General features: G+C 43.2%; 1 protein-coding gene across 4 annotated transcripts in view; it reads left to right on the plus strand.

Annotated features, from left to right (window-relative positions):
* Cdc14a (cell division cycle 14A) overlaps positions 1 to 23,033 on the plus strand; it is a 161,491-nt gene that overhangs the window by 70,630 nt on the left and 67,828 nt on the right. For all 4 annotated transcript variants that reach the window (XM_085677789.2, XM_085677788.2, XM_048456674.3 and 1 more), the window contains 2 exons: positions 12,534 to 12,600; positions 16,976 to 17,038. In XM_085677789.2, coding sequence (XP_085533915.2) covers positions 12,534 to 12,600; positions 16,976 to 17,038 — 130 coding nt within the window. The remainder of the gene's footprint in view (positions 1 to 12,533; positions 12,601 to 16,975; positions 17,039 to 23,033) is intronic.

Raw genomic sequence — 23,033 nt, forward strand, 5'->3', positions numbered from 1 at the left:
CAATGTATAGATTCCCTCCCGATTAACACAAGGCAGAACTATTCTCTGGAACATTCTAAGGCAGGTTTCCTGATTCACACCTGGGTGGAATAAAATGATTCCTTGGGATCAGAATAATTTGCTATGGTTTGTAGAACTGTTTTTGTGCCGTTTCTGAGAGTCTGGGAAATAAAAGTGGCTTTTCAAATAGTGACATTTTTATGCACTATGAACCGGGCTAGCCAAGCTTTCTCCCAGAACATCCTGAGATCAGTCTGCCTTAGCCAGACTCTAATAAACCTCCCACTGACAATCCTTTAATGCCACTTACTCTGCAAATGGACTCCTAGTGTTTGTGTTCAGGGAGGTGTTTGTTGTGTTTGCAGATGACCCTTTGTGATGACTTGGTTGCTGAGCTATGAGGCTGAACCTTAATGGGAGATCTCAAAAGCAATTATTGTAGATCTATTGGGCATGCCAGAACCTGCAGTTCTTTTAACAAAGGCTCAGAAGGGTCAGCCACTTAGAACTTGGCACAAGGATACCTTCTTCTGAAGCAAAGCAAACATTTGTTGGTAGATGTTGGTGATTATAAAGCATATCTCTTCACATTAAACGTACAAGATACCTGCCAGCTTAACTATGGCATCATGATTGTTGGTCAAAGTTTGTTTAGTAATTAACTTTTTACTTCAAAGGGTAACAGTTCCTAACCACATATATATTTTTTCTCTTGAGTTTCCAAAATGTGGAAACAAAAATGTGTTTTGTGATGCCACTTGTTTTTTGGGACAATTTAGTCCTGACTGTCCTGGAACTAGCTCTGTGGACTAGGCTGGCCTTGAACTCAGAGAGCTCCTTTTGCCCCTACCTCCAGAGTCTGAGATTAAAGGCGCATACCATTGCATTTGGCTAAAATGTTCTTTTGATTTTTGGTGGTCTTGGGGGTCCATCCCAGGACTGTGTGGATCTTTTATAAACTGTTGATTTGGGTGCTTCGCATTGGAGAAGAATTCAGGGAGGTGTGCAACAGTTGACCTCTACTGTCTAGCCTGCTTAGTCTGTTCTGAGCAGCTATGTAATATTTTCTGGAACTTGGGTAGCCATGGAAAATGAACTCTTGCCATGTTTTTCTTCTTAATAAAATGGCAGTTAAACACCATTTACAGAGCCTGAGACCAGAAACAACCTAAAGTTTTGTGACCCCTTAAACTCACAGGGAGACGAGATCCAGCTCTCTCTCTCTCTCTCTCTCTCTCTCTCCTTCGTCATCATCATCACCTGCTCCACAAATCATATGACAGTGATTTGTGTTATGAAAGTTGGTTCATACTATTTTTTCCTATTACTACTTTTGTGATTACTGCTACCGAACTTTCTGTAGGGCAGCCAGTGCCAAACTTTTTCGTCCTCTCTGTGTCTAGCAGCCTCGGCTGTTAAGGTAGAATGACAAGGGATTGTAACCATTACCTTTATGACAATTTCCCATTATCTTTCTTAGTTTAATTTTTTTTCCAAGACATGGTTTCTCTGTGTAGCAGTCTTGAACTCACTTGGTAGGTCAGGCTGGCCTCAAACTCACTGAGATCTGCCTACCTCTACCTCCTGAGTGCTGGGATTAACATTATTTTTATTTTTAAAGAAAAGTTGTGGGCTGATGGGATGGCTCAGTGGTAAAAGAATTTATTTATCTGATGAGGATCAGAGTTATGATTCCCAAACCCATTGTTTATAACCCCAGTGCTGGGGATGCAGGCATAGAGGGTGGGCATGGGCAGATTCCAGTGCTTGCTGCCAGTCAGTATCGGCAAATCTAGGTTTAGAGCGAGATGCAGTCTCAGAAAGTAAGTTGTGGGGCTGGAGAGTTGGCTCAGTGGTTAAGAGCATTTGTTGTTCTTGCAGAGGACCTGGGTTTCATTCCCAACACCTACACTGTGGTCCACATCCATCCTTAATTCCAGTTCCATGATATCCAATGCGCTCCTCTGACATCCTTGGGCACCAGGCACACACATGCACAGAAATACATGTAAACAAAACACTCAAAACATAAAAAATAAATTATCAAAAAATAGGCTGCAGGGAACTGGAGAAATGGTTCAGCAGTTAACAGTACTGTTGCTTATACAGAGGATGCTGGTTCAATTATTCTATGAATGTCTTCATGCTCATAGCCATTTATGACTCCAGTTCCTAGGGACCCAAAGGCCCTCTTCTGACTTCTTAGGATACAGGAATGTATGCGGCACACACACATGCAGACAAAATATTCTTGCACATAAAACGTAAATATAGATTAATAATAAAAATAAACGAGAGCAGTAATGAAAGACACCCAATATTGATATCTGGCCTCCAAACATATGTACACACACACACACACACAGAAAATCTGTATTGTTAAGTGGGTGTCAGTCAACAGTTGGTGAGAGGCTCAGAGCAGAGCTCCATGTCTGTCTTCTGGTGCTATAGCTGGTCCTGCACAGGTCTGTCTTGCCTGTTTGCTGTGACTTTTAAGTCGTGAATTAGAACCAAGTTCTTATTTATCTTTATTTCTTTAGATGAGCCAAGTGATTTGTCTGAAATAGGATGTTAAGTCTGAAAAGTGGGAGACTGTTTCACTGTTTACAGTACAGGTTGGAAACAGCTTTGGACCCTACCCCCATAAGGTTATTTGACTTTGTTCTTTCAAGGGCAGCTTTGTTGTCTCCACAAAGTTATTTTCATCTTGTTGATCCAAAAGCTATAAGCAATGCAGTCTGTCATTCCCTGCAGCGCTCACTCATACACAGTCCATCTGCTCAGAGGTTGGGAGTTCTCAGATACAATGTAGTATTATGATATCATGTAAGATGGACACAATAGTGTCCAGTTCTCAGGGATTATATAATACAGGGTCATACAATATAGACACAGTAGTGTCCAGTTCTCAGGGATTATATAATATAGGGTCATACAATATAGACACAGTAGTGTCCTGTTCTCAGCGATCATGTAATATATAGGGTCATACAATATAGACACAATAGTATCTAGTTCTCAGGGATTGTATAATAATATAAGGTCATACACTATAGGTACAATAGTGTTAGTTCTCAGGGATTATATATAGGGTCATACAATATAGACACAGTAGTGTCCAATTCTCAAGTCTAGGGCTGCACTGTTCACTATGTGCTCCTGAACACTTGGAATCTGTCAAGTCTGAATTGAGTTTGATTACAATTGGACATTAAATCGTGAGCCAGTGGGGTGGATTAGTGTGTGAAGCACTTGCTGCTGGACCGGATGACTTGGGTTAGGTTTCTGGGGACCTACATGGTGAAAGGAAAAGTCCTCTGACTTTCATGTGTGCACCGTGGCACATGTGCACACCAATGTGAGAGATAACACTCACATATGAACACATTGAATTTAAAAAATACTTTTTTGAAAGAAGGGAAGCTATAACTCTATTGAATAGGTACTGAAATGATAACATATAGTTGATTAAGCAAAATATATTATTAAAATTAATTTGGTTATTTTTACGTAATTGCATATAGTAATGTATTTGCTTCGATTTTACGACTGTCACTATATTTCTATTGGTTAGTAATGATATCAGTTACATTATGCTGTTTTGAAAAATAATTTAAACGTATAGCTTTGAAAGACCAGTGGATCCCAGCAACTAAAGGAGTTCAAAATTTTATGAACGAACTCCTAGTGCACCCATCATTTATTCTTCCCTTTGTTTGTTCAACAACACGTGCAAAATAGCTGTGTGCACAACTCTGTCCTGTTCCCTGGGCACACAGACAAAGGCCACGCTTTCTGTCTTTAGGAATGCCAGTCTTGTGCTTGAGAAGCACTTAGAGAAGCGCTTAGATGACGTTTGGGATCATTTCCAGTCTACCACTTTCCAATCAGTCCACGGTTCCTGACTGCTTATTATAGAGCCTTTCCAGAGACCCATGGGCTCAAAGCATGTGCAGATGAGAGCCATTTGTTGGTACCTGTTAGTCCGCTCACCGTCAGTTCCTTTGACGATGAGTCCTCACGTTGCAGAGCCTGTGCTTTGTCTCCATTCTTCACTTGGGACATCTTTGTGTCTCACGTGATTGACCTTCACACTGTTTCTTCACTCTGAGTGGTTTCTTAAATTCTTAGGTTACAGAAGTGGTGTGTTGGCAGCTTAGCTCTACAGAGTGTCCGTGCTTGTGTGAAGGCAGTTATTTTCAACTGATCTAGGCTTTCAAGATTTCTGAATATTTTACAATCAAGGCTTGGGAGCCTATTTATAAGACATGTCTGATGTCTGGGACCTGAGAAAATCAGGCCCTTTCATCTGTGAGTCTAGTCTCCTTAAGTATTTTTTTTCTGTTTTTCTGAAAGCTAAATACAAAAAGGAAAAGAAAACACGAGGTTAAAATAGTCTCTGTTGTCCATTGTATTCAGGCATTCATTGTCTGTTTCTTGTTTGTTTGGATTGATGCTTTCAAGATCACTGTAGACTTTGATAATCACCCAGGAGCAGCTGATTCAGGTGACTATGAAGCCAAAAGTCACTTTAGAAAGAATTGCCAGGATGGGTGAAGTTCAGATAATGCTGAAGAGTGAGGCAGAGCTAAATCTGTGTTTAGATGTCTCTAGTCTGAGGTTGGTGGTAACGTAGTCTTCTTTATTGAAGGCTAGCTATGACTTTGTCTTCAGCAGCGGACAGGCGACTGGGCAGTTAGATGTAGCACCAATAATAAAAACCCACAGTCAGATATTGGGGTTCAACCCAAAATCCAGAAAAGCAAAGCAGCCGAGCCACTAGAGAAGTCTTACCTCTACCAAGGTTGGGCGACCATAGATTAAGGAGACTAAGCAGCCTATGACTCTCTCTCCTCTCCTCTCATTTTATATTCCCTCTAGTGCTGGGATTAAAGGCGTGACTCCCTAGTACTGGGATTAAAGGTATGAGCCACCACCATCTGGATTTGTTTCTCCATTGATCCTGTGTAGCCCATGGTGGCCTTGAACTCACAGTGATTCATCTGTCTCTGTCTCCCAAATTCTGGGATTAAAGGTGTGTGCCACCACTGCCTTTAGTGGCTTAGCTTTGCCCTTCTGATCTTTAGGCAAGCTTTATTTATTAAAACATAAATAAAATATCATATGTTTAGAAATTTTGGGTGTTTAGGTTTTGTCTTCTTTCCTAAATAAAGAGCAGTTTTTGCTCACCACTCTGCAGAGTAAAGATGTGGTCAAACTATCAGTACAGATACTTCTTAGGGATGTAGTTTTCCCAGGTAGCCAGGGTTGTGTTCATTTCCCCCTCCTTTGAGAGGTAAGTGAGAAAATGCAACAATGATGTGGGAGGTCCTTCTGCATATGTGCTGCTTTTATTGGTTGATGAATAAAGCTTTTTGGGCCAATGGCTTAGCAGAGTAAAGCCAGGTGGAAAATCTGAACAGAGATACAGGGAGAGAGTAGGCAGAGTTAGGGAGACACCATGTAGCTGCCGAAGGAGACAGACGCCGGATCCTTACCAGTAAGCCACAGCCTCATGCCAATACATAGATTAATAGAAATGGGTTAATTTCAGGTGTAAGAGTTAGTTAATAGGAAGTCTAAGCTATTGGCCAAGCCGTGTTGTTATTAATATAGTTTCTGTGTGATTCTTTGGGTCTGGGCAGCTGGGAAACTAGCAAGCAGTCTCCTTTTACACAACACATCCTCTTACTTCCTGCAATAAATATTTGGTTCAGTGGATGCGAATAAGAATGAATGGACACGTGGATGAAATATGAGTGATGAAACAAGCCAGGAGTGAAGCACAGCTGAAGGATTTCTGCATACTCTCACCATGACCTAGCTGCTCAAACTTCTATTTTGTTTCCCTACAGCACATCTGTTTTAGTACTCTGACGAAGGAAGAGTACTGCCTGGAACATTGCTTTCTTTTGGCTTTGTCAATCAGTACTCGTTGATAGAGAAGACAGAAAATAATGACCATGAATAGACAGGAAGGATTTGAAATTAATGCAAAGAAATTTGTTCTTGCTACTGAGAAATGAGGCTGTAGGCTACTTGAGTTAGCCAAAGGAACCCTAAAATATTATAGACCATTTTCTCAATGAGTTCCCAAGCTTCTTTGTCTAATTTGAGTATGTAATCAGAGACATTTATTTGTTACCTATTTTGTACCAGGTGCTGAGGTGACACTGATGAACAATAAATGTATAGTTCCAATACTATTATAGACACCGAAGTCAAGAGTCAAAATAAGCATGCCAGGAGACAATTTTAAATTGTAATTACATCCAAGTGTAAGGGATAGAAGTCTAGAAACCAGATCTAGCTCAAGGTAGGGTTGGAGGCCTCCCAGAGAGCTGTGATCTTTGAGCTGAGGTCAGAAGGTACCCTAAGTAGAGACGAGAAGAAGGTATATGGAGATACCCCGAGTAGAGACGAGAAGAAGGTATATGGAGATACCCCGAGTAGAGACGAGAAGAAGGTATATGGAGATACCCTGAGTAGACGTATGGTGTGGGAAGTCCTCCTGTCTATGTGTTGCTTGTATTGGTTAATGAATAAAGAAACTGCTTTGGCCTATAGCAAGGCAAAACTTGGCTAGGCAAGGAAAACTAAACTGAATGCTGGGAGAAAGAAGGCAGAGTCAGAGAGAAGCCACATAGCCCCACTGGAGACAGACGCTGGAACTCTACCTGGTAAACCACAGCCTCATGGTGATACACAGATTAATGGAGATGGGTTAATTGAAGATATGAGTTATCCAGAAATGTGCTTAAGCTATTGGCGCACAGTATTACAAATAATATGGTTTCTGTGGGATTGTTTTGGGGCTGAGCAGCAGGAAACGAACGAACAAGCGGCCTCCTACTACAGAGGCGAGAAGAAGGTATACGGAGATACCCTGAGTATTCGTGAGGAGAAGGCACAGGCACCATCAAAGGCAGGGGTTCTGTGGAGAGCCACGAGTGGCCAGATTTGAACTGCAAAGGGAAGGCCACCGAGGCAGGAGACGGAGTGAGTGGACCAGGAGAAAGGATGCTGAGGGGCAGGCGAGGGCATCCATGACAGGGCTATGGTCCTGTTGAGGATTTAAGCTTTACCTGAGGAAGTCAGGAAGGAGATGTGCTTGTAAGAAACACCCCAGTTTCAGTGAAGAGAACTGGTGAGAATGTCTAGGAATGGTTACGTTGCTAGAACTGGGAGTAGAATGCTTTCTGGCGACCCCAAGAGGGAAAACAGGGATGCAAGTAGAAAAGGGGTCAGAACTTGATGGATGGTGGGAGTTGTGTTATTTCATTTTGTTTTTTACCTACGATGCCAGAAGACTAGATTATTGTTGCTAGTGACTTTGGGTAGGGGAAAGATTTCAAGATTCTCTCTCTCTCTCTCTCTCTCTCTCTCTCTCTCTCTCTCTCTCTCTCTCTCTCCTTTTCTTCAAGCTGAATCTGTCTTTGAACTCATTGTGTAGCTAAGAATGATCTTGAATTTCAGTTGTTCCCTACCGTGCACAACTTTATTAAGTGCTTTGGATCCAATCTAGGGCTTGTGCATTTTAGATGAGATTTCTACCAACAGTGCGATATTCCCAGTTCAAGAGATTTTGTTCTTACACAGTGAATTTAAGGCACCTAAATGATTATAGTATTTTCCAATACTATAATTTTTTTTGTTGTTGTTGTTAAGATGAGATCTTGCTGTTTATTTTAGGCTGGCCTCAAACTCATAGAAAACCTTCTGCCTCAGTTCCCAGGTCCTGGGATCCCAGGCACGTGCCCCAGCACCTGGTTGCTGTACTCTTTTGGAGTTTCTAGATGGTTTACTAGAGAGAGAGATTTGAGGGCCACTGCAGAGATGATTCTGAGTTAGGAGGGTGTCCCCTCCTGCCTGTAGCATCAGCACCAGCTGAGAGCTCTAGAAATGCAGGGCCTCAGGCCCTTAGACCTGCTGATACAGAAGCTCCACGTGGCCTATCTGCCTGATTTTAAGGAGCCGCCCAGGTAATACTGTTGCACGTTAAAGTCTAGACAGAGGGTCTGCAGCGACAGGAGCTGGGGCCTGGGTTGGCGCTTGCTCAGGCCTCCCTCTGAGACTGTGAAGGATAGCATTGCAAGGGGGTTTGGGGAGTAATGATAGAGAAGTAGAATGAAAGCCCGGGGTTCTGAGAAGAGAGTATCAAAAGGAGAGGGTGACTTCTTGCTGAGATGATGCTTCCAGAATGTCCCAAGGATTGAGAGTGAGCAAGTAAATCCAGAGACGCAGCAGATGGGTGGTTGCCACGGGTTTGGGAGGGGAGTGGCTGCAGAGGGATAGTTTCTTCTGGGCGTGGTATCAACGTTCTGAACTGGATGGCCACAGGATCGTTCTGTGCTCACACTAAACATCATTAGAGAGATCAGGATGGTCTGCAGTGATCTCATTTCTAAGAGAGAGTCAGACAAGGTGTTAGCTGAAGGACCATATGGAATCGAGCAAGTTCTGGATGACTGGCTCTTTTTCAACGATGACAGAGGCCTAAAAATATTTAAGTTTTGTTGTGGAGGGGAGTCATATGGAAAGGAAAGAGAGAATCCAAATCCTTGAGTAATGACTCAGGACCAGGAAGGGACTTTTCATCAGAGCCCGGTATTTCCCAAGTTCCCGAAGTCCTTTTTTGTTTTATAGCACAGATTAAAAAAGAACATTGTTGGCATGGGCTCTTCCAACTCTGCAGGTGTCTTGGTGGCTTTCAAGGGCATCTGCTCTGTTTACAAACATTTTTTACTGTTCTGAGGGTGATGAATATCCACAGCTCGGGTTGGTTTCTTTGATGGGATGTAACACTGCTCCCATGGAGTAAAACCTTTCAACTTCTTCAGTGAACTTTCAAAGCCTGTTTGAATCAATTCCTTCAAGCTCACCTCAGGAAGGACTCAGTGTGACCACTTCTCCAGCCCTTCGAGAACTTTTCTGTTAATTACTTAGTATTTTTTTTTTTGATCTTCTAATCTATTTTCTATTTATCTACCTGATTTCCAGTTTAAAGACTGTGCACCCCTCCCCACCATCCCTGTCTGGCTTGATTTTGGCAAAAGGAAGCCGTTAGCCAGAGTCGACAGAACATAGTAGATGCACGGGTCAGGGTTCTACCTTCTCTGGTCTTTGTTTTTGTGTGTGTTTGCTTTGGCCATCTCTGTCCTGTTTACTTTCCTGCAACTGTGTATGAGCCAGATGCCCCTGATAAGTCCCGTCTCTCTTGCTCAGTCTGGGGGCAGGATGTAGGATCCTGTGGTTGTTAGCTAACAGTCATGGGGCTCTATGCATGACTGCGTCTAAGCCACTCGGCACAGTAGGTTCTCAAGGCTTGTCGTCTGTCCTGGGATGGAGGATAGACGGAGGATATTTGCTTCCCTTATTCTACTTCACTTTGCAAACCTTTTGTCTTTTTAGCCTTCAGTGAAAGCAGCATGGCGCACCAACCCTGTCCATGGCATGTGAACTTTCCTCTCACTGAGTCACCGAGCTTGCCTGTCAGTCCCTTGTAGTAGTGGGGCTGTGAAGGTCCAGGAGATGTCATGGGAATATCGACATTCTCTGCGGACATTCGGGCAGCCTGGGTCAGGCGCTTCCTCCAGCACCTCGTGTTTATATACCTGTTCAAGTGCGTCTAGGGGGAGGGTTGGGCTCGGGGTATAAGGACCCCCGAGTCTCTCTCTTCTATGTGCACACATGGTGTGTGCACTGCTTGTATATGAGCATGCCCACATGTTTTTGAGACAGGAACTCTTGCTGGCCTGCAGCTTGTAAAAGAGGTGAGGCTCTCCTGGGCCCTGTCCCTGTCTCCCTAGTCCTGGGATTACAAGTGCACCACGCCAGGCTTCAAACAAGACAAAGTAAAACAAACAAACAAAATAGAGATTCTGGGAATCCAGTGTAGGTTCTCAAACTTACAGGACAAGGAATTTCTCACCTGAGCTCTCTCCCCAGCCCTTAAACTCTAAAACACTTAAAACAACAGCTTTTAGCCTAGATTTTCTAAGAGAATCCAGAGTACAGTGAATCTGGAAGAGAAAAACATTGCATTTTCAGTTTCCCTCTCCTAGTTTCTGAGATCAGACTCAATTGCTAATGTTGGACGTTAGCTAGAGTGGGATCAGCAATGTGGCGGTCACAGTAGAAACCACAGGCAGACACGTTATCACATTGCCGATCTATCTTAAGATACTATCTATACTTATACTGTCTTGAAAATTAAAGCAGTTACCAAATCCGAGCATGGCGAGGGGTGGCCTGGGAGCTTCTCCGTGCCGGGCAAGCACGCTCACACTGCCACATCCCCTCTGCAGTTGCAAAGCACTCATCAAGGTGTTGTGCATTCTGACTTTATATTTTAGTTAACTTGGTTTAAATTTAATTGAGTCCCCTTCCTGTTAGTCCTATGTCTTTTATCTTGTGTACAAAACATGTACTACAATGAAGAATGGGTCTGTAGACACTATCAGATTGCTGGTTAAGGGGTTGCTGAGATATTTAGCTTTAAGATAAGTCCTCGTCTCCTAAAGAGACTTCCTGTTCACACAGGCTGACAGAAGTGTGAGGGCTTACGGGACATCTCTGTTAAGCTGTGCTAAGTCACCCTTTCTATGCTATGCTATCGGATACTGAAGCTCCGTCATGAAGCGGTTGCTTTTTAACTCACGGCGTAGACGCCACAGGGTCAAGCTTCCTTGGATAGTTGGTGACATAACACTTGGTTTTGTGTTAATTATGTGTGAAAGGCAGAGTTCTTCTGGCACCCTCCCGGGATGCTGCCCTTGAGCCAACCTCGTTGGGGACATTTGACTGTGCCAGGTTCAGTGCTTGGCAGTCCTTTTTCTTGGGTCAGCAGTGGGGCCCAGCTGAGGGACTGAGAAACTCAGGGTCAGGTTTCTTGCTGTGGACACCTCGGAGCGCTGCTCCTTTTAAAGCTCCAGGGCCAGTTCTTGCTTGACCCGAACTTGATACTTGAGGTTTAAGTTGCCTGAAACAGGCCTGTTAAGCCGCTCTACAAAACAGCCCACAGCCCTCAGTCTTCAGTACAATAGGCTTAAGTATTATTTTTAATTAGAAACATGGTTTTGGACTGGACAGATGACTCAGTGGTTGAGAACATAGATTGTTCGTGTGGAAGACCCAAATTTAATTCCTAGTACACGCCTCAGGTAGCTCACAGCTGCCTATAATGACACCTTTAGGTGTGTCTGACCTCAGACACACACACACACACACACACACACACACACACACAATAATTTTGGTTTTGGTTCCTAGTCTTTTTTTAAAAATTTATTTATTTTGTATGCTTTGCACGTGTATCCCACGGGAAATGGAGTTACAGACAGCTTTGAGCTGCCGTGTGGGTGCTGGGAATTGATCGTGGGTCCTCTCAGGTTCTCCCAACCACTGAGGCATTTCTTTCTTTCTTTCTTTCTTTCTTTCTTTCTTTCTTTCTTTCTTTCTTTCTTTCTTTCTTTCTTCCTTCCTTCCTTCCTTCCTTCCTTCCTTCCTTCCTTCCTTCCTTCCTTTCCTCCTCCTCCTCCTCCTCCTCCTCCTCCTCCTCCTCCTCCTCCTTCTCCTCCTCCTTCTTCTTCTTTTTTTCTGAGACAGGGTTTCTCTGTGTAGTGTTTGCTGTCCTGGAACTCGCTCTGTAGAACAGGTTGGACCTCTCAGACTCACAGAGATCTATCTGCCTTCCTCTGCTTCTCGAATGCTGGGATTAAAGGCATGCACCCCCACCACCTGGTGGTTCCCCAGTCTTTCTGAGAACTGTTCATAGTGCATTCAGAGCTTCTGTTGCTGCCAGGAAACTGAGCGAATTGTTGGGTGGATTAGCTGCATTTTACTTACTTTCTGCTTTGTTGTGGAGGGATGTCATACATGTATTAAAGTAACTTCCAGGTTCTGTGGACCCGCGTCTGTCCCCCGCCCCCGGGCTCTGTACCTTTTTAGGCTTGGATTAACTGGTTCCTGATGGGAGGTTGTTCCCCTCCCAGAACACTTTTATAGTCACACATACTTCATTTGAAACAGCCCCATTCACTGTTATTAAGAGTAGTCATGGACTAAGTGTCCTGAGATGCTCTGTGATCTCGGTTCTTGGGAAACAGAAACAGAGAGATCGCTACAAGTTTGAGACCAGCCTGGTCTACACAGTAATTCCCAGTCAGCTTGGACTATATAACAAGATTGTGTCACCCCTTCCCCCAAAAGATAATAGTGGCTATAATATTTAAGTGAGTATGCAGTGCCAGTCATTAGATGGAGGACCTCACATAATTTTTATGACATCTGATAACAGTCCTGTGGATGATAGAGACTGTCATTATCTTCCTTTCATATACTAGGATACCAGGTTTCTGGTAGGTAAAGGTACTCCTTCAAGCCTGTACCCATGGCAACAGGGTGGAAATATGAATGAAGGCTCGGGCTCTTGAATCTGCTGTGAGGTCCAGCCTGCAGGCCCAACTGACTTAGTAGTTTCTCCTTTGAGAATCTGGATGCACGGTTCTAACGTCCTTTATTTGTGCTTGCAGGGATGCATCCTTTGGAAACTGCACATACAACCTCACCATCCTTGACTGTTTACAAGGAATCAGAAAGGTAAGGCTCTCTCTCTTCGCCAAAGCTGGGAAGGGATAATTGTCAACCCTGTGCCTGTTGTTGGAAGGCTCTAGAGTCAGTAGCAGAAGGCTTTTCACTTCCTGGATAATTAATTGATCTGTAGAATACAGTCAGTCCTCAGTTTCTGTGCTTTTTTTTTTTTTAAATTAAAAGGTTTATTTTTCTTATTCTTTGAAAATTTTATACATGTCTATAATGAACTTTTGTCATTTTTTTTATCCCATTAACCTCTTTCTCCCCCTACCGCCTCCTACACGTTGGTTCTTTATTCCCAAATCCAGTCAACCTTAGATTGAAAATATTTGGAAGTGGAGAACCCACTGGGACAGGAAAGTGGTGGGCGGTGGGGGAGGGGTGGCAGAGAGAGACCACCCTTCCCGTTTAAGCCATTTATTTGTACTCGGAGACAAATTTGCTCCCTCCGTGTGTTGCCGTGACCATGGCATGGCTCCATCGCCCATTTGCCTCATTTTCAAGCTGACTCTTAGTGTGGGAGGGGCACGAGGTTATCTAAGCCACTGTTGTCAGTGGTTGGCCGTATGCCAGGCCGAACTGAATCATAGAGTCTCAGGGTGGGACCCTGTGGTCTGTGTTTGAACAATACCTCCGGGTGATTGATGCTCTGTCAAGTTAGTTAATTAAGCATAGTTATTTAATTATTTATGGGCCTAATGGAAAAGTTAAGCAATGTCTGGCCCAGGTTTAATTTACAGCCCGGGAAACTGCAGGCTGTACCGTGAATGCTGTAGAGGGACCAGGCACAGCTACTTGGTGAACCGACAGCGGGCATTTGTCAGCCAGAAACGTGGCTTTCCGTGACCTGTTCAGCTGTGAATCTAGTTGCAGGGTTTTTTTTAGTGCAAATTTCTTTTTTTCTGCTATAATATAAAATGGACGTTGTCCTGTTTTGAGAAAACCAGTTTAAATATGCTATCTATTCAGTGTATCTGTTTTTAGATACACTGTATCGGTAATGTAACGGTATGTGTAACGGTAATGACTTTACCGTTCTTCAGCAGATTTTCTTTTATTTTAAAGAACTTTTTTGTGTCTGAGTGTTTTGCCTGCACAATAGGTATTTACATCATGTACATGTAGTGCCTGTTGAGGCCAGAAGAGGGCGTTGCAACCCTTGGAACTACAGCTACAGCGGGTTTTGAACTGCAAATGCACACTGGAAACTTTACCTGGGTCCTTTGCAAGAGCAGCAAATACTCTTGACTGCTAAGCCAGCTCTCCAGCCCCTTAAATAATCTAACTTTGTTTTGTTTTGTTTTGGCTTTTCGAGACAGGCTTTCTCTAGAGCTTTTTGGAGCCTGGATTATAACTTGCTCTGTAGACCAGGCTGGCCCTGAACTCATGTAGATCCACCCGTCTCTGTCTCCCAAAAACTGGGATTGAAGGCGTGCACCACCACCGCCCAGCAAATAATCTTAAACTCTCAAAAACTTTAAAGGAGTTAAAATTACAAAAAAACAAAATAGCAACAATAAAAACTATGGAAGCATTCAACCCCACACTTGCCAGCGTTACAGCCAAATGTTCACCCATAAATAGTAGTCTAGAGTTTTATGGGCAGGTTACCCAACATATTATAAGCCACTATTAAAATATTTAGGAACCACGCCTGAGGGAAGAAAGCATTTATTGTCCTGGCTGTCATTATTTTGCCTCTCCTTGCATCTGACAGAGGCTGTCTCTTTTGTAGTGCTTGTGAAATCCACAGTTCCCTCTGGACCATCCCTGCCCTATTATGGTATCTGGCATCTCAATATAGAAATTTATGACATCCTTCCTGCCCAACAGGAAAGGTGTGACTTTATTAATGAATAAAGGCTTTTCTAAACATAGTCTTTTCTCATGTTGGAGTGTTCTTAAGTACAGATGATGTTTTAAAAGGCTCTGATAGGTTTTTTTTTTTTGTTGTTGTTGTCTCTGACTGAGACACACGTGCCCGTGTAGAGTCCCTTGCTTAAGGTGACACATGCAAGGCTATTTTCATGGTACCGAGTGCATATCCTTTTGGGAATGTATACAGAGCGTGGTCATGTTTTTGCCTTTTAAGGGTATTTTTTCAGATTTTGATATACTTCCTTTATCATAACACTTTGTTCACGTATTTATTTATTTATTTGTTTTTTTGTTTCTGTTTTTGTTGTTTTTTTTTGTTTTGTTTTGTTTTTCGAGACAGGGTTCTCTGTAGCTTTGGAGCCTGTCCTGACAAGGCTGGCCTTGAACTCACAGAGATCCACCTGCCTCTTGTTCATGTATTTAATATGCAGGAAAAACATAAACATAAAGGCAAAACAGTACACTGAGATTTCTCTGAAATTAATAGCTGTATGGATGAACTAATTAGCTATTTATTTTAAATAAATTAATTATTTAATCAATTAATTACTACTATTTTTGAGATAGAGTTTGGAACTTGTTATGTGTACCAGTCTGGCCTTGAACTCACAGAGGATTAAATGCATTGCCACCATGCCCAGCCTAATTAGATTTTTTTTTAAAAGATTTTATTTATTATGTATACCATACAGTGTTCTGCCTCCATGTGTGACTGCATGCCAGAAGAGGGCACCAGATCTCATTGTAGATGGTTGTGAGCCACCATGTGGTTGCTGGGAATTGAACTCAGAACCTCTGGAAGAACAGTCAGCGTCCTTAACCTCTGAGCCACCTCTCCAGCCCTGCCTAATTAGCTTTTTAAAAGTTGAGATAATTATAACTTATTGAACGTGTTCAATTTACTTTGTAGGACTCATTCAGTTGGTCATTGTTGCCAGAATTTAGTATGTGTAAGATCCATCAGGGAAAACATGCTAAAAAACTGCCTCTGAAGTGAGGGTGGCTTTCAGACTTTGACGTACTGCCATGATCATGTATGATCATACCCAATTGTGTATATGTTGTATGAACATACACAGACAACCACATAGTTTAAAGATGAAGGGAGAAGAGGTGGATTGTTGAGTTTTCTTTGGACCTATTAGTGTTTGTGTCCCTAGTCTGGGGCCGCAGCTCAGCTGGTAGCATGCCTGTCTAGTGTGCACAATGCCCGGGGTTCGATCCCCAGCACCACCTGCATTGGTTATGGTGATGCATACCTGCGGTCCAGCGTTCAGGAGAGGGAGGCAGGGTGATCAGCCAGTTCAAGGCCAGCCTAGGCTACGTGAGACTGGGTCTAAATAAATAAATAGCCTGAAGAAACTCATCTTGTACCCTGATCCCAGAGAATCTGATTTACACTCTGGGAAGGGCCCAGGAGCCTATTTTATACGCAGTCTTGGTGGTTCTGGTGTGGAAGGTCCAAGTCCCACGTTTTGATATGCACTCTTATCTCCACACACTGCAGCTTGGCTTTCTGGCATCTGTCTCTCCCCCCACCACCGAGATAGGGTTTCTCTGTAGTTTTGGAGCCTGGCCTGGAACTAGCTCTTATAAACCATGCTTGCCTCTAACTCACAGCGATCCACCTGCCTCTGCCTCCTGACTTCTGAGTGCTAGGATTAAAGGTGTGCGCTACCACTGCCCGGCGTATCTATTTTTAATGACTCAATCATAGAACTTTTAAGTGTATCTATGGTTTTATATTCGGCTGTCATCTCTATAACTTCCTGGTGTATATATACATATGTACATGCATATACATACATACATACATAATACATACATGCACACATAGTTCTATTTTCCTGCAAATATTAGGTGTGAACAAGCTAGCTAATTTTAAAAGAGTTTTGTCACCGCTTAAAAAAAGTGTATGAAGTATTTCTTTTGTTAAAAAAGTTCATTCTTCCTTCTGAATTTTAAGAGCAGATGGTATATCCTCAGGCTAGCCCAAACTACCATTAGAGAGCAAATGCCTCCAAAACAGAGTTTTAGAAATTCAGGGCCATTAAGGAAAAAAATGCCCTTTGTGGTAAATATTTTGTTTCGGTAAATATTTTATTATGGTTGAAGGAAGACAAGTTTGTCTAAGAAGAACTGGTTTTGCTCCTGTGTGAGAAGTTAATCGCTGTCATATATTTTGTCCTGAGTCTCGTTCCCGATAGGTTTTGGCTATCGCTTTTCTAGAATGCTCCATTTTATGTGTGTTCTTAGTTTTGCATAGAGAACGGATATAAACTGGGGAGGAAGCCCCTTTTCTGCGGCACACGTTCCCGGTTCCTGGAGTATATAGTTCCAAAGTTGTCACTGGTATAAGTGCCCTTGAGAGGCAGTGAAGAGCTCAGGTCCGAGGCTGTCACACCGAGGTTGGGGGGACCATTCTGGGATTAGACATTCCGGAAGGGACGAGGAGGGTGTCGCTAGTGCTGTGTACAGACAACTAACTCGGTTCTACTTTCAGGGATTACAGCATGGATTTTTTGACTTTGAGACATTTGATGTGGATGAATATGAACATTATGAGGTTTGTACACTTAATTATTTTTTTAGAATATAATTTCATGTTGGTTCATTTTTTTAAAAAAATCAAACACTATTACTTGTTAAATAAAAACCATTTATCATTTAAAAAATAGTGGTCAGCTTTGGTTATTAGGGGTCATCAAGTTTTAATTTATATAGAAGAGCTCTATCTATCTATCTATCTATCTATCTATCTATCTATCTATCATCTATTTATTATCTATCTATCTATCTATCTATCTATCTATCTATCATCTCCCTACCTACCTATAGATTCATTCTCTTGTCAAACTTCATTGACAGTCTCTTTGTAATTTTGAAGTGTAGTTTGGTAGTGAAATTCTAAATTACCTATGCATTATAAGGTCTCAGTTAAGGCAAAGTCAGGTGCTATAAGACTCTCAATGAAGAGTCATTGAAATGCAGTTGCTTGCACTCAGTACCAACGCTTGGCCACTTGTTTCCGTTGCGAACCCAGCTCTTTTCCCCACAGCACCATTGTGAACTCTGCCTGCACAGTGATGAATAGTGTTCAGGGATGCTTGTCTACCCAGGGGTGCCATTCAGAAGCGCTGAGGAACACTTTGGGGTAGGAGGAGGAGAGGTCCAGAAGCATCGATATTTCTGTGAGCTGAGGAGCCTGCAGAATGTGAGGGGACCGACATTGCCTGAGCATAGCTCGTCTGTTGAGTTTTTCCAGGAGAACCATCAACTCCATCAGTCTCCCTAGCAGGTGAAGCTGACTTCTCTGCTTGGGCTGGTGTCCGGAGCATGTCTATTTGAGTATCTTGCTTGTGTGTCAAGTCCACCCTGTGCTTGAATTAAACTGTTCATCTTTCATTCAAACTTGTCTTCTGATCCCATCATCTGTGCTAATGGAGGGGCATCTTGTTGTTTAGCCAAGCTCAAGACTAGAATGCCCCCTTTGCCCGCTCTGAGCATTGCGTTCCCGTGGCTGGTGACGGAGGATGCCCTTCCGTCGTTCCCTTTACCCTGGGTCGGAACTCTTCTCCCTGGACTGTTGGAGTTGCTCTCTACCTGAGCACTGGTCCCTTTCTCAGGCTCCTTCCACAAGCCAAGCTGGATGATCTTAAACAGCACTTCATCTTGTCTTGTTCTTGGCCCCGAGGTGAGCTGTGTCCCACTACTTCAGCTCTGTCAAGCTCCGTCTGCCTCTGGAGTCTCCACGGTCCTGTTCCTGTCCTTCCGAGCTGCCCGCTAACCGATTCTCAACCTCCTCTGTCCTGACTGAGATTGCTTTTTGCAGTTCTCCGCCTTTCTTACGTCCTCCTCTCCCTCCTCCTCCTCCTCCTCCTCCTCCTCCTCCTCCTCCCTCCTTTTCATTTCATGCATTCAGAATCTGTGGAGACCAGATCACCCTTCTGGAATACCATCACCTTAGTTTCACCATTCACAATTTGTGCCTATTTTTCTAACATCAAGGCTATTTACATACAATTTTAATTTTCTTTCTAGTCTGCAAATTCCCTATAGATGGGACACGACTTAAGGGAAAAACATATTCTGTGTTCTTGCATAGAAATCCGTAAGTTCAGAAACATTATGTCTAACAAAGTTAATAAGTTTAGTATTTTTTTTTTTTTAAAATTGAGTCTACTGTTCAAACTGTGTGTGTGTGTGGGGGGCATTTTTAGTACTGGCAGAAGAATCTTTTCATTTTAGAAAGAAAGAGAAAGAAAGGAAAGAAGGAAGGAAGGAAACTCCAGATAACTAGAAATAAAGGGCAGTGTGTTTCTAATGGACAAGACTGGTTTAAACATATACATCACTTATGCAGTCATTTTAAAAGGTAACTGACCTATACTTCTTCTCCTGGAATGATTTATTTATTGGAAGGATAGTGCTTATAGTTTGACTCTTCTTTGCAAAAATAAAACAGGTCCTAAAAGTCCGCTCCCGATCACACATGTATGCATACAGCCATAGTGTGGGTTGTGTTTTCTCAGAGGCTAATGAAGCACGGATTGTATAACCTCTCACTCACATAGGGGCCTCTTAACGTTGTGTACCTAACTGTGCTCATCCCCAAAGAGCTCCAGGCCCTGGATCTCTGCCCTACGCGTATGAGCACGGAGAACATACCATTAAATATGCTCTTAAATGCTAAAGACATTTCAATTAAAAGAGCCGTTGAGGTGTGTGGGGTAGAGGGAGAAAAGGAGGCCCAAACACTGTCACACAGAGAAAAACGACACAGCACAGAAACCTAGCTGACGTCCCTCTCCCTCTCTACATGCTGATGCTGAGACAGCTGTTGATCAACAGCGCTGCGTGCTTCTCACAGCCAACCCAGCAGCCGGAATCTGGTAACAATGTGGTCCTCCTGCTGTCCCCGGAATGAAGAAGAACCCAGACAGCAGGAGGAGAGCACTGGATTTTGGTGACTGTCTTGGAAGGATGCTCTGTGGCCCAGGCACTCCTTGCCAGGATGCCCCCTGCTGTTTACACTGCTCCAGGGAGCCTGGCCATTTGGTGAACTGTGAAACAGCCAGATTTGTGCACCTCACTTTATACAACAAGGCCAGTATTCCAGGAGAGGACTTGTAGGTTTCAAAGTAAGCTGTATTGTTGATAGCAATTGTGAGACTCGCTGGGAACAATCTGGGGATATTCAGGATGTCTTTTCATAGGCATTTTTTTTCTTTTTATTGAGAAAGATGTAATCCAGGTAGTGGCACAGGGCTACACAGAGAAACCCTATCTTGAGAAACCAAAAGAAAAAAAAAAAGATTCCCCCCCTCCCTTTTTCCTCCACCCTCTTTCTGTCTCTCATTAGAAGACAAACAGGCTTCTAAGGGATATTAATAAAATAATATAAAGGAAAAGAAAAACTAACACCAGAATAGGACAGAACAAACAAACTGAGGGAAAAGAACCCTAAAGAAGGCCTAAGAAACAGATATAGAGACCTACTGGGTTACGCAATCAGGAAGCCATACTATATACTTAAAGGACCTGTATGGTAAAAAGAGGGAAGAAAGACAAAGTACATATAAATAAGATAGAATAAAATAAAAGTAGAAAATAAGATAAAATAGAAAGAGAGAGAGAGAGAGAGAGAGAGAGAGAGAGAGAGAGAGAGAGAGAGAGACTGACCATCTACTGCTAGGTAGGTGCAGCCTACTGTCTTAGTTAGTGTTTTGTTGCTGTGAAGAGACACCGTGACCATGGCAACTCTTATAAAGGAAAACATTTAGTTGGGGCTGGCTTACAGTTCAGTTCAGAGGCTTAGTCCATTATCGTTATGGTGGGTGCCATGCAGGCGCACATGGAGCTGGAGAAGGAACTGAGAGTTCTGGCGCTGCAGGCAGCAGGAAGTGGATTGTGACACTCAGTGTTGCTTGAGCCTGCCCAGACAGTCACGCTTCCTCCGGAGGTCACACCTCCTAATCACGTCACTCCCTATAAAAGCTATTGTCTTTCAACCCACCAAACCCACCCTTGGAAGTAGTTTGCTTCTCCAGTGAGACTTCCTCGTAGAAAACTAAATTTTCCTTTGCAAGTGATTATCAATTGGAGATTGCCTCTGGCTTAGGAACGAGGGCTTGTATCCACTTCCTTCAGTTCTAGGACCCCATCTGGGTCAGACCGAGCAGGTCCTGTGCCCTGTGTGTGCTGCCTCAGTCTCTGAGGGTTCATATGTGCGTCAATCCTGTTGATTTAGAGTCCTGTTTTCTTGGCCCTCTGGCTCTTTCCCTCCCCTCTGTCTCTAACACACTTTCCGCTGGAGTGTTCCAAGGTCTCCAACTTTCTGCTTCTTGTCTGTCAGGGTTTCTGTATGTGTCCTGTGTGCTGCAGGAGGAAGCTTCTCTGATGATTTCTGAACAGGGCACTTATCTATTAGTACAGCAGAGTGTCATTAGGTGTCATTTTATTGCTACTTTTTTGGGGGGGTAGAACAGTAGTATTTGGCTTTCTCCTAGGTCCCTGGGGTATCTACTCTCAGGTTCTTAACCATCAAGGCAATGCCAGGTCTGGGTTCTGTCTTGTGTAGTGAGTCTTAAATCGAATCAGATGTTTGTTGGTTCCTTTTACAGATTTCTGCCACCGTTGCACTGACCTATCATGCAGGCAGTAAACCTTTGTAGATCAACAGGTTTGTGGTTGGGCTGATGTTTACCTTTCTCCTGTGTAGCATGCAGAGTACCTTCCTGTACCAAAGATGCTAGCGGAGGGGTGGAAATTATAGGTAGGCCCCGACTTGACTTCTCCGAGTTCAGTGAGTTGTGTAGGTGTTGTCTTCGGCAATGGGGCCTTCTTGTCAGTTTATCTTGGCAGCAGTGTGGCCAACAGCTCAATCAGATGTAACGCAATCCTGGCTTAGAAGCTTCATTTTGTGACAAGAGATGTTCAGATGGGGCCCCTCCCCATTATTTGGTGATTGAGTTTAGACTGCCTTTATATGTATATGTTTTAGGAAGCGTCTGCTGTTAGGTTTTCATACTACCCCCATAGGCTGTTTCTCCCCATATTCCCTTGCTCGCTCTTACCTCCCCATCCTTACTTGATTCTCTTGTTCCAGTCCCCACCCCCCGTCCACCCATAGCTATCTATTCTATTTCCCTTTTCTAGGGCGATCTTTCTGTCACCCAGTCCCCTACTCTGTACCTAATCTCTTCCCCCTCCCACTCCAGATGGTTTCTTTGTGTAAATGCATTGGCTGTCCTGGAACTCCCTTTGTAGACCAGGCTGGCCTTGAACTCACAGAGATCCAACTGCCTCTGTCTCCCGACTGCTGGGATTAAAGGTTTGCCCAGCCCTCTATATCTTCTTTGTGGTTATAGCTTGGTTATCATTGACTTAATAATAGCTAAATCCACATATAAACAAATGCATGTTGTGTTTGTTTTTCTAAGTCTAGGTTACCTCAGGATGATTTTTTTCTAGTTCATTTACCTGTGGATTTTATGATTTAGTTCCATTTACCTGTGAATTTTATGATTTTATTTTTTTAAGTGGCTGAGTAATACTCTATTGTATAAATATACCACAGTTTAAAAAAATCTCTCTGTTGAAGGACATCTAGGTTGTTTCCAATTCATGGCTATCATGAATAGAGCAGCAGTGAACATGGTTGAGCAAATGTCCTTGTAGTGGAAGTCTTTGTAGTGTAGAGGAAGTCTTCTTTGAGTATATACTCAAGAGTAGTATAGCAGGATCTTGAGGTAGATCAATTCCTATCTTTCTGAGGAACCACCATATTGATTTTCATAGTGCACTCCCACCAGGAGTGGAGGAGTGTTCTCCTTGCTCGACATCCTTGCCAGCATGAGCTATCATTTCTCTTATTGATCTTGGTCATAGACACTTGTTTACTAAACTACACTTAATATATAATATGGCTCGAGAAGTTCAGGCACTTGGGAAGCTGAGACAGGAGGATTATCATGAATTCAAGGCTAGCCTGGGTTACTGACATCCTGTGTCAAATAAAACCAATTGACCAATGAAAAGAAACAAAAGAAAAAAACCCTTAAGTCAGTGAGACCACGACTCTGTGTGATAGCAAAGAGTTCTTCCTCCATTTTTATGTTTGTATGTGGTGTGACCATATGCACAGTTTGCACGTATGGGGGCACACATGTGTTTGTATGTATACAGTGAATGTACATGTGTGTGCCTGTGGAGGCCTAAGGTTGATAAATCATCCACTATTCTTCTACGTTATTCATTAATGAAGAAATTGGTCTCTCAGTCAAATTCAGAATCCATCCATATGCCTCTTCTATGACTCCCCTGTCTCTGCCGATGGACGCTAGGATACAGGCAGACCGCCACGCCCACCCGACATGTGGGTTTCTGGGGATCCAGTGCTGGTCCTCTCACTTGTGTGGCAGGGGCTCTAACTGTTGTCATCTCAACCTTTTACAGGAGGTTCTTACGGTCAGAGCGCTACTTATAAATACAGATGATGGGTCAGCAAGGCAGAAGTACCTGCTGCAAACCTAACGCTGAACTGACGTCCGCTCCTCAGA

Source organism: Myodes glareolus, chromosome 17 (assembly GCF_982192425.1).
Source record: "Myodes glareolus chromosome 17, mMyoGla1.1, whole genome shotgun sequence".
NCBI classification, from domain to species: Eukaryota; Metazoa; Chordata; class Mammalia; order Rodentia; family Cricetidae; genus Myodes; species Myodes glareolus.